Source organism: Notolepis coatsorum, assembly GCF_963971535.1.
Source record: "Notolepis coatsorum genome assembly, chromosome: 10".
In the NCBI taxonomy this organism is placed as follows: Eukaryota; Metazoa; Chordata; class Actinopteri; order Aulopiformes; family Paralepididae; genus Notolepis; species Notolepis coatsorum.
This window is the reverse complement of record NC_140174.1, coordinates 116,798,986-116,811,388: the sequence shown is the minus strand read 5'-3', so window position 1 is coordinate 116,811,388 and position 12,403 is coordinate 116,798,986. Positions and strand designations below refer to the sequence as shown.

The following is a 12,403-nucleotide window of genomic DNA, read 5'->3' as shown; positions in this document are numbered from 1 at the left end:
ATAACCTCTGCAGTGGTGGAAAAAGTGATCCCCACCTACACTCCTAACAGGTAGTTTCAAAGCACAATAAAAACACAGATAAATAAATAAATAATAATAATAATAATATAATATATAAATAATATAATAATATATATTATATAATATAAATATAAATATAAATAAATAAAAGTGCGACGTTTATAGCAGCGGAAAACGTTTATTTTGTACATTATCTAACGTTAACACGAACCTAAACTAACGTTACAACTAACCTAAAGTTAGTTTAGGTTCGTGTTAACGTTAGATAATGTACAAAATAAACGTTTTCCGCTGCTATAAACATCGCACTTTTATTTTGAAAACCCCAGAAAGGAAGTCATTATATTTGCTTTACCATCCTCCTGTTCTGTGTTAGCTCCGGTTAGCTCCGAGCGTCCAGTAGTTAGTAGTATATTATCAATACCAGCCATTGGATTACTGTTTTCTAAATTGGGGAGGCTTTTAATCGTCAAGGTAAGAGGATTTTAAGTCATGGTATCCATAAACTTCAATCGGTTCGGATCTTTTGAATGAATGAGAATGTAAACAAACACGCCGTCACGTTGAAATCACTGGCTGCACTCATACAGTAGTGGTTGGGCAAAAAAAAAATTCAGAGTATATTTGCTTATAAAACGTAATTGTCTAATTCAATTATTTTTTATTTCTCCATGTGGTGAATACACGGGTCACAACATGTTTACATGAACGTTTTGGAGTGGTATTTGGAGTGTATTCTGCAATCTTTTCAATCAATCAATCAAACTATACACTGTAAGGCTCCGGATTGGCCTCACTTCCAGTGATGAAGCTAAGCTATGCTAACGGAGCGTCTGTTCCCAAAGCTAAATGCACGCACAGAGAGAAAAAAAGTATGTATCTTCTTGTCTAACTCCAGGGAAGATGTTAAATAAGCTAATTTCCCAAAATGTTGGCGTTATCCTTTAAGTAGCCTACATACTGATGTAAAGGTTGAGCACTCTCATAAAAGGGAGGGGGGAAAAGTTGTCAATACATTGTTGCAATATATATTATGTTCTGCTGAATGAAAATATTTGACAATAAAAAGTATTTAAAAAATTAAAAGTTGTCAATACATTCATTTAATTTCAAACCTTTATTTATACAGGTAAAATGTCATTGAGACACAGTCTAATTAGCAAGAGCGACCTGATCCGCCAAACAAACAAATACATAAAACAAGTTCCAGACAAAAACAAGACAAGTAACACAACAAAAAATCTAAGAGAGGCTAAAATCTAGATCAATTTAATTAGGAGCAAGAACAAGAACAGGCACCCATGGATGCCCTCTCAATATTGCGTAAACATTGTTGCAATATATATTATGTTCTGCTGAATGAAAATATTTGACAATAAAACGTATAAAAATGTAAAATTAAAAAAATAACCAGGACTCATCTTGCACGTTGGATCCAGCAGAACTGAACCCCTGATCTATTGTGGCTCCAGAACCATAGCTGAGAAAATGCCTACCAACACAATTGTATGTATCTAACCGTCCCCAGTTGAAAATGATTCCAGACCAGCTAACCACAGAGATAATGAGAGGTGCTGTGTGACCACTAATTACAGAGCTCCGAGCTGAGGAGAGGAGAGGAGAGGAGAGGAGGGGAGAGGGGAGGAGAGGAGAGAGGGGAGGAGAGGAGAGGAGAGAGGAGAGGAGAGGAGAGGAGAGGAGAGGAGAGGAGAGGAGAGGAGAGGAGAGGAGAGGAGAGGAGAGGAGGGAGGGGAGGAGAGGAGAGGAGAGGAGAGGAGAGGAGAGGAGAGGAGAGGAGAGGAGAGGAGAGGAGAGGAGAGGAGAGGAGAGGAGAGGAGAGGAGAGGAGAGAGGGGAGGGGAGAGGAGAGGAGAGGAGAGGAGAGGAGAGGGGAGGAGAGGAGAGGAGAGGAGAGGAGAGGAGAGGAGAGGAGAGGAGAGGAGAGGAGAGGAGAGGAGAGGAGAGGAGAGGAGAAGAGAGAATGGGAGAGGAGAGGAGGAGAGGAGAGGAAAGGAAAGGGAAGAAGAGGAGAGGAGACGAGAGGGGAGGAGAGGAGATGGGACGAGAGGAGAGGAGAGGAGAGGAGAGGAGAGGAGAGGAGAGGAGAGGAGAGGAGAGGAGAGGAGAGGAGAGGAGAGAATGGGAGAGGAGAGGAGAGGAGAGGAAAGGGAAGAAGAGGAGAGGAGACGAGAGGGGAGGAGAGGAGATGGGAGGAGAGGAGAGGAGAGGAGAGGAGAGGAGAGGAGAGGAGAGGAGAGGAGAGGAGAGGAGAGGAGAAGGGGGGAGAGGGGAGGGAAGAAGAGGAGCGGAGAGCTATGTCTGTCAGGGAGAAAACAATGGCTCAAATCTTACCTCACACAAAACAATCCAGCTAGGGAGACGGTCACATCAAAATGGCAGCTATTTAAAAAGAATTCAAACATCTCAGTACCACTACCCACCCATGAATGTGGTAATATGCCCTCAAACATTATTTTGACACCAGTGGAAGTCCACGGGTCATATGTTAAATGGTAAAATGGTAAATGGTTATATAGCATAGCAAAAGCGCTTCACATTTTGTTCCTGCACACTTTAATCATTCACAAAGCGACGGGAGAGGGAACCATGCAAGGTGCCAACCTGCTCATCGGGAGCAGTTAGGGGTCAAGTGCCTTGCTCAAGGACACCTCGACACGTTGCCCGGGAGGAGCGGGAATCAAACCGGGAACCTCCGGATTACCAGACGACCGCTCTATACCTCCCGAGCCACTGTCGCCTCATATTAGGCTCCACTGTGGAGTTCTGTGCTAAGGCTTTGGCTGTGCGACTTGGAAACAGTTTAAATCTCAAACTCCACCTCTCCACTCTCTCCACTCTCTCCACTCTCCAGACACTCCAACAAGGAGCTCACTTGAGAAAAGACACCTTGATAGCTAGTTTGCAGTTGGTAGCATACAATTTCCCCTACTTTCTTTTTTCTTTTCTTTTTTTCTTCCCTTTTTCTTTTTCTTTTTCTTTTTTTATAGGATATATACGTTATTTTGAGAATACAATGAGAATGAAGGCACTTTCCGTCGACGTCTTTTTACTGTCATTGTCGCAGATATGTTTCCTCTGTAGCGTTCTGGAAACGGGTGTTTGTCAGGAAGCAGCGCGCGGTGCAGGTGCTCTGAGGCGGGGGTTGACATGGCAACACAACGGTCAGGTTTTCAGCATCCTGGGTCAAGGTTCCCAATACCGACCGTCGGCCCGGAGACAAACCGGGTCGGCTCAACAACAACGGAACGCCATCCTTGTCCTCGGTAACAACGAGACAGTCCCCGCTGCGTCGCGAGGCTCCCATTCCCCGCGGGTCCCGGTGGCGAGTGGCAGCGCGCAATTACGCACGGCGAACCGGCAGCGTCCAGGCGGAGCGAACCGGCAATCGTCAACTCAACAGAGGACACAAGATTTAACGAATTCTGCGCCGGTTAACCGGGAGGATATGATGGTCGGAGATGATCCGTATGACCCCTATAAGTCATCTAACTATTATCCATATTACAACTACTACAATTCCTACTACAGACCCAGGCCCAGGACGCATGCCCGACACGGCTACGGCACCGGCTATCACCAACAGGGTAGGGAACTTCCTTGTACCATTTATTTTATATAATTATAATTCTTTATTTTTTTTTAATATAATTTTTATATAATTCACATAATTGTGAATTTATTGTGTGAAATCTATGAATTATTTAAATGGTTAAAAACTGCATTTGAGTTGCGATGACTTGTGTTTTAAATGTGCCAAAAACAGGGTTGTAGCGATTGGAATGTATAATACATTATTGTCTGCTGTAATTGATTCCTTAATAAATAATACAAACAAAATGTCACAATATTTTAATCAAACGTAACGAAATAGCAAGTGTCCTAATATACAGTCTCCTCCCCATCATATATTCTCTGTTAGGATCTATGGGTAACAGTACTGTATTTGCAAATTGTATATGTCACAAATGTAACAGTATTATATACCTGTATGTCATGTATGTCCCTATGCCATAAATGTCTTGATGTCATGTATGTTGTGTATGTCATAAATGTCACTATGAATTGAAAATGGGGGACCCTGATGTAAACAAGACAAACGTCTTTCTCTGGTCTGCATCCCCTTAACAATTGTGTGTATTGAGCCGTACTGTATTGTACCCATTCTGCAATCTGTTAAATAAAGTTTTCAATCATTCATTCATATCAACGTATACATTGCACAGTTTCATAGAGAAGAAGACGTTTGAAACCGCACTTGTCTCACAAAGGAAACTATAATAGAAGGAAGGGTCACTGCGAGTGAACGCACGTCGGTGCCATGTGTGGACTGTGGACGCGCTCAGTTCAGTCATTGAGTTGAATGAAGGATCAGCCGTCTCCTCCTTTATGACCTGTCATTATAACTGGTTGTTTTACCACGGATGTCAGAATCACCTGCAAGTTGTTGCATTGTTAACTACCCTTTGATATATTGGTTGCCGATGTATATTTCCTCAGATCTGGTATGTTTTTAATAGAACTGGCACCAAAGTCTGGCTCCAAGCAGTGCGTGACGTGACAACCCTTCTTCTATAGTTTCCTTGCGGTAAACCCACCTTCCAGCACTGACGGTTTAGGAGGATAGGGAGTAGACTCATTAGATTATGGTGTAATCTGAGCTCTCCCCCACATTGACCTTGATCTGTGTCTGCATTCTTTGACCGATTTGAACAAAATTCTAAGGTCCATCAAATTATCCTACATGTTTAAACCAAATTGGAGCTTGATTATGGACAGACAGACAGATTAATGGAAAATCTCCCACCATACGGCATACCTCACAGTACATGTTAATTTCCCCCCAATATTTAATGGCCAAACTCAGAATTAATTGTTGTCAGAATATGATTGATCCTGGATTGAGCCACCTCCGACTAGATTTAATCCAACATCTATTCAATTCGGATTAGGCTATTAAGGCAAAGATTCAAAGCACCATAAAATGCTACCTGTTGACCACGATTCGATTCAATCCAATTCCATTCGATTCATTTCAATACTTTAAAAAAATGTATTCTGTATAAAAAATTTGGCAGTAATAATTGAAATGAGCCTATGCAATTAAACCCCTAACCTAAATGAATTAAACCCCTAACCTACAAGAGTTAAACCCCTAACCTAAAGGAGTTAAACACGCAACCTAAAGGAGTTAAACCCCCAACACAAGATTGTGGCCGACCCCTATCAACTTCACAACCTGTTTGAGTCACTCCCCTCCGACCCCTACCACCCCACTCACAACCTGTTTGAGTCACTCCCCTCCGACCCCTACCACCCCGCTCACAACCTGTTTGAGTCACTCCCCTCCGACCCCTACCACCCCACTCACAACCTGTTTGAGTCACTCCCGTCCGACCCCTACCACCCCGCTCACAACCTGTTTGAGTCACTCCCCTCCGACCCCTACCACCCCGCTCACAACCTGTTTGAGTCACTCCCCTCCGACCCCTACCACCCCGCTCACAACCTGTTTGAGTCACTCCCCTCCGACCCCTACCACCCCGCTCACAACCTGTTTGAGTCACTCCCCTCCGACCCCTACCACCCCGCTCACAACCTGTTTGAGTCACTTCCCTCTGACCCCTACCACCCCGCTCACAACCTGTTTGAGTCACTCCCCTCTGGCAGGAGGCTGCGGTCCATCAGGGCCAAAACCTCACGCCACAAGAACAGTTTCTTCCCCTCTGCAGCGAGCCTCATCAACAAGGCTCGGGACCATAGGCGGCGGGTGAGCCGAACATTAGGGGAGGCTATATCGCGTGGAGCGCGCAAAAACCTTTCCTTTTTTCTTATTTGCTTGCGCACGCTGCGTGCACCTGCAAACGGTGCTGTCCATGGTTCTGAATTCATACAATACAGTGAGCCCCACTCATTTCATATATAGTGCAAATTTAGTGTTAAAATTAAGGCATCCAAATTATGATTAACCATTACTTAATGCAGAAAAATGCGACGTTTCGTCTTGGCATCAATGATGCACCGAGTGAATCCACAGTCCCTTATTTGTCCATTGGAAAAATCCCATAATTAACTCTGAGGAACTGGTCCTCCGCGAAACGCTTGTTGTACAAGTATCGTAGAGAAATTTCAAAGGTACTCACAGTTGCACAAGGGTTTCGGACAGAGAAACGCAATGGTTTGAAAGCTCGGCGTTGCTAATGAAACATTTTAAATATTTCTATAAACTGGTCAACACTGGTCAACACAGCTTTATTTTCGGCATTGGGTGCCTGATGCGCATGCGCTGTGATCACAGCTCAGGCACATCAGGCAGAGCCGTTTTGAGCCGTGTTGACCAGTGTACAGTAGATCATTGGCTAAATGATTATCCTGTTTGAGCCACTGTACCTTCAGGTGCGCGTAAGTATATGCTCTGGGATCGACTGTTCTACTTACAAACTGCATTGGTACTGTAAACTGCCTCTTGTCGTCACGTTATACTTGATGTTAAATAAACCTACGGTTTGGTACAACCCGAGTGTGATCATTGACTCACACATAACGGAGGTACATATTTACAACCAGTTTATAATTATTTTTTAAATGTTTATTAGCAACGCCAAAGTGACCCAGATGTAAACAAGACAAATGTCTTTCTCTGGTCTACTGTATTGTACCCATTCTGTAATCTGTTAAATAAAGTTTTCGTTCATTCTTCATTTTCAAAATTCCCAGCATAACATTTGGGTAGCCTACCCTAGCCTTCATTACCCGCCGCCTATGGAACAAGAACGTATATACATTTTGCGTTTGCGTCAGGGGCGGATTTAGGGTTGTAGGAGATCCGGGGCTTAGCCCAGATGGGCCCCCTTTATTTTTTTATTTTTTTTTTGTAATATTTTTTTTTATTTATTTTTTTTTTAATTTTTCTAATTTTTTTTGGGCAGGCAAGGGGTGGTTTGGAGGGGGTCATGCACGACCCCCTCCACGACAGATCTTTTTTGAATTTAATGAACCTGTACGTGCAATTTCCTGCAATATAGAGCCTTCAATCTTGACCAATAAAGCTGCTCTTTTCACTATAAAACTCAGTTAACCATAACGTAGTTATGGTTAGATTTATATATTGGGGGGGATATATCATATTTTTCATATAATCAAAAAGTGGTGGAGCAAGATCATACCTTTGCTCCCCCAAGTTCAATAGTGGGAGAGCAGAGATGCTCCGAATGCTCTTATGGCCAGGCGTCTATGATTCACTGATACAAAGTAAAATAGTGCAGTGCAATAAAATAGTTAGTAAAATAGAATAAAATTATACAATAGTGCATTGCAATAAAATAGTTATCATCTTATTTTTTCGGGAGGCCGGTAAGGAGTGCATTACAGTAGTCGAGTTGGCTTGAGATAAAGGCATGGATCTGGTTTTCAGCGTCCTTTTGATTTATAAATGGCCGTACTTTAGCTATGTTTCTAAGGTGGGAGAATTAAGTTTTTGTCAACTTGTTGATTGTGATTTAAAGCTTAGGTCTGAGTCTACCATAACACCAAGACTTAACTCACTCAAATACAGTTAGCAGCTGGATAGACCACAGATGGAAATTAGCTTCTTCTAAATCTGGTGCAAACATATTTTCATGTAACAATGATGAATTGTAAAAAAAAAAAAAAAAAAAAAAAAAAACATTTTTTTTTTTTTTTTTAAATAGATTCAGGGCTTTTCAGAATACATCCGGGGCTTGAGCCCAGGTAGCCACCCCCTAGCTCCGCCCCTGGTTTGCGTCCGTCGCTGGTGTTAGCTACAAAGAAACTGGCGGGTGAACATTCGAATCCAGATGTTTACACAAATGGGTGCGGCGTGATGGGTTACTGCCTGTACATTGGAATGTTAAACGATACCCATTGACACCTTCGCCAGCCGGCCCTTTGTTTGTCACCAGCACGCCGCAGCCCAACAGTGCCAACACACACATATCGTAGCCTAGGCTGCCTATATAATGCTGCGTGCGGCTGCCCACATATATTATTTATATATATACATTTCAGAATTCCCAGCATAACATTTTGGGTAGGCATAGCCTACCCTAGCTTTCATTACCCGCCGCCTATGCTCGGGACCCTCACTGACACCCCCCCCCACTGTGTTACATTAACACACCCTACTGGACTATATACTTGCCAACTGTATTTATAGGAGCCAAGGCACTCATGAGTTATACCTTATTTCTATTGGCTTAGTTGCCTACACTGTTAAAGTCTACATTTCAGAATACAATGGGGCTTAGCTGTATAATTAGGTTATTGTATTATATTTAGTGAGACTGTTTATAATGTTTATTTTTATAACCTTACATTGAAACGGCATTAGGAATATTGATTGGATTTAGATAAAGTCATTGAACCGTTTTATTTAGCTCAGAACTGTTTATAGGAAATTAGTGTCACTTTCCCTTTAAGAGCCGGCAAGTTGATTTTTACGTCTTGCAGGTGTGCAGGAATTTTTGTCATGTGTGGAGTCGGCGGTGATTTTGGAGACTGGGAAAATACAGTTCTTACCTTGTAGTCTACTAGTAACGTGAATATTTCATGGCAGTAAACAGCCAAACAAGTTTTAGTGTAGGAACATTGCTTTAGGATCACTTCTGTAAAGAGGACTTCGCTGTGGAAGAGAAATAAACCGTTTGGAAATCTTTGTTTTACACCGGAGTGGCTGTAGACATTATTTTCCTGCTATCAATGAACGTACTACTCACGAGTCAGCAACTTTAACCAGTAGAGTGGACCGTCGGCCCTCATAGTATTGTTACATCATTCTAATTAGTGTATATAATTGACCACATCTGCCCAGTTGTACAGCCCTGGCCTATATTTTATTTCATAAATATATTATTCTATTGTGCCTAACTTAGCTCATATTTCATTTTACTTTACTCCACCACTTTATTGTATTATCTGTCTGTTAAGGTCTGTCCGCTAATGTCGCACCAGTAACGTCCAAAGCAAATTCCTTGTATGTGAAAAGTAATACTTGGCAATAAAGACCTTTCTGATTCTGATTCTGATTCTGAACACAAAGGAGTTAAACACCCAACTTAAAGGAATTAGTCCTCAGCATTATGTTTTGGTAAAATAGATAAACAAATTAGTAGTGATGATTAATGTTCAAAATCAAGGCGTTCATATTCCTTCTTTACAACTCTTTATAACTCTTCTGATGTCATGGTGTGTCGTTGTGGATGTGTCACGACGTCGTGGTGTCTGACTGCAAGTTGTCCTTGTGGTGAGTGTGCAGGCGGCCTCCCTGACCTGGTGCCCGACCCCTACTACCTCCAGGTGTCCACCTACGTCCAGAGAGTCCCCATGTACAACCTCCGCTGTGCAGCAGAAGAGAACTGCCTGGCCAGGTAAACCCAGGGCTATGACAGGGCCTAGCCTATACCTGCCCAAGCCAGTGCACTATAGTGTTTGAGAGGGGAGGAGAGGAGAGGAGAGGAGAGGAGAGGAGAGGAGAGGAGAGGAGAGGAGAGGAGAGGAGAGGAGAGGAGAGGAGAGGAGAGGAGAGGAGAGGAGAGGGGAGGGGAGGGGAGGGGAGGGGAGGAGAGGAGAGGAGAGGAGAGGAGAGGAGAGGAGAGGAGAGGAGAGGAGAGGGGAGGGGAGGGGGGGGGAGGAGAGGAGAGGAGAGGAGAGGAGAGGAGAGGAGAGGAGAGGAGAGGAGAGGAGAGGAGAGGAGAGGAGAGGAGAGGAGAGGAGAGGAGAGGAGAGGAGAGGAGAGGAGAGGGGAGGGGAGGGGAGGGGAGGGGACGGGACGGGACGGGACGGGAGGGGAGAGGAGGGAAGAAGAGGTGAGAGGGAAGAAGAGGAGTGAGGGAGGAGGATTGGAGAGGAGGTGAGAGGGGAGGGAAAAAGAGGAGAGGAGAGGAGGTGAGAGGGGAGGAGAGGAGAAGAGAAGAGGGGAGCATTATGGGCGGAGCTCCCGTTTGATTATTAAACTGCGTTCTGAACATATATATATAATCCTCTCGTTCTCTTGCTGCTATTTACAATCCTCTCATTCTCACACTGTTATTTACAATCCTCTCGTTCTCACGCTGTTATTTACAATCCTCTCGTTCTCACGCTGTTATTTACAATCCTCTCGTTCTCACGCTGTTATTTACAATCCTCTCGTTCTCACGCTGTTATTTACAATCCTCTCGTTCTCACGCTGTTATTTACAATCCTCTCGTTCTCACGCTGTTATTTACAATCCTCTCGTTCTCACGCTGTTATATACAATCCTCTCGTTCTCACGCTGTTATATACAATCCTCTCGTTCTCACGCTGTTATATACAATCCTCTCGTTCTCACGCTGTTATATTACAATCCTCTCGTTCTCACGCTGTTATATACAATCCTCTCATTCTCACGCTGTTATATACAATCCTCTCGTTCTCACACTGTTATTTACAATCCTCTCGTTCTCACGCTGTTATATACAATCCTCTCGTTCTCACGCTGTTATTTACAATCCTCTCGTTCTCACGCTGTTATATACAATCCTCTCGTTCTCACGCTGTTATATACAATCCTCTCGTTCTCACGCTGTTATATTACAATCCTCTTGTTCTCACGCTGTTATATACAATCCTCTCGTTCTCACGCTGCTATTTACAATCCTCAAGTTCTCACGCTGTTATTTACTATCTTCTCGTTCTCACGCTGCTAACTATCCTCTCGTTCTCACGCTGTTATTTACAATCCTCACAGAGGCTCAAAAGACCCTTTTCCATGATTGATTATAATGGATTATAGCCGGGTTAAGTGATTACAGGAAATTGTGGAATAAAATTATTATTTCTTTCACTAAAAACTAACGTTTAGATTTTTTTAAATGTTGTAGACCATCTCACAGAGGTGGAATATGCTATTTAAATAAATGTATTTTCAGTGAATGTTTGACCTCCCTACCAACAGCGGGGTATATCCCCGAAAGACCCAGAATCCTCAGCGACGCTTTAGTGACGTGATGGAACATGATGACGTTCCAAGGAGTTCCCAATGAATCAAACCTTCACACGTGTCCTTGCTGTCGTAGGACAAACATATTTGCAAATTAGTACAAATCAGACGATGCATCACAATGACATGGGGTCACAATGACATGGGGTATTACACTGGGGGTCATGAATGTGCACAGCAAATTTGAAAATATTAAAAAAGATGCAAAGTGGCACAATAAACAATCATTTATAGACCTGGCTAAACTACTAGTCTTCTCCTCTCCCACTCTCTTTTCCTCTCCTCTCCTCTTCTCTCCTCTTCATCCCCTCCTCTTCCCTCCTCTCCTCTCCTCTCCCTCCTCTCCTCTCCTCTCCTCTCCTCTCCTCTCCTCTCCTCTCCTCTCCTCTCCTCTCCTCTCTTCTCCTCTCCTCTCCTTCTCTCTACCCTCCTCTCCTCTCCACCCTCTCATCTCCACCTCTCTCCTCCCCTCTCCTTTCATCCCCTCTCCTCCCTTCTCCTCTCCTGTCCCTCTCATCTCTGTATCTCTCCTCTCCTCTCCATCTCATCTCTGTATCTCTCCTCTCCTCCACGCTCCTCTCCTCCCCTCTCATCTCCTCTCCTCTCATCCCCTCTCCTTTCATCCCCTCTTCTCCCCTCTCCACTCATCCCCTATCCTCCCCTCCTCTCCTCTCCTGTCCATCTCATCTCTGTATCTCTCCTCTCCTCCACTCTCCTCCCCTCTCATCTCCTCTCATCCCCTCTCCTTTCATCCCCTCTTCTCCCCTCTCCTCTCCTGCCCCTCTCCTCTCATCCCCTCTCCTCCCCTCCTCTCCTCTCTTGTCCATCTCATCTCTGTATCTCTCCTCCCCTCTCCTGTCCATCTCCTATCTGTATCTCTCTTCTCTTCTCCTCTCTTCTTTTCTCCTCTCTTCTTTTCTCCTCTCCTCTCATTTCCTCCCCTCTCCTCTCCTCTCCTCCCATCCTCTCCCCTCCTCATCTCCTCCCCTCTCCTCTACTCTCCTGACCCTCTCATCTCTGTATATCTCCTCTACTCTCCTCTCTTCCCCTCCCCTCTCCTCTCCTCTCCTCTCATCTCCTCCCCTCTCCTCTCCTGACCCTCTCATCTCTGTATCTCTCCTCTCCTCTCCCCTCCCCTCCCCTCCTCTCATCTCCTCCCTCTCCTCTACTCTCCTGACCCTCTCCTCTACTCTCCTGACCCTCTCCTCTCCTCCCCTCTCCTCCCCTCTCCTATCTTCCCCTCTCCTCTTCTCTCTTCTCCTCTCCTTTCCTCTTCTCTCTTCTCCTCTCCTTTCCTCCCCTCTCCTCTCATCTCTTCTCCTCTCCTCTCCTCTCTTCCCCTCTCCTCTCCTCTCCTCTCCTCTCCCCTCTTCTCATCTCCTCT

The 12,403-nt window shown here is 44.4% G+C and overlaps 1 protein-coding gene across 1 annotated transcript in view; it reads left to right on the top strand.

Annotated features, from left to right (window-relative positions):
* Positions 1 to 3,489: 3,489 nt before the first annotated feature.
* Positions 3,490 to 12,403, top strand: part of lox (lysyl oxidase) — a gene marked incomplete at both ends in the record, with an annotated part of 18,237 nt that continues 9,323 nt past the window's right edge. Inside the window, 2 exon segments of the mRNA XM_084323156.1 lie at positions 3,490 to 3,625; positions 9,313 to 9,424. Of these exon segments, the coding sequence (XP_084179282.1) occupies positions 3,490 to 3,625; positions 9,313 to 9,424 (248 nt within the window).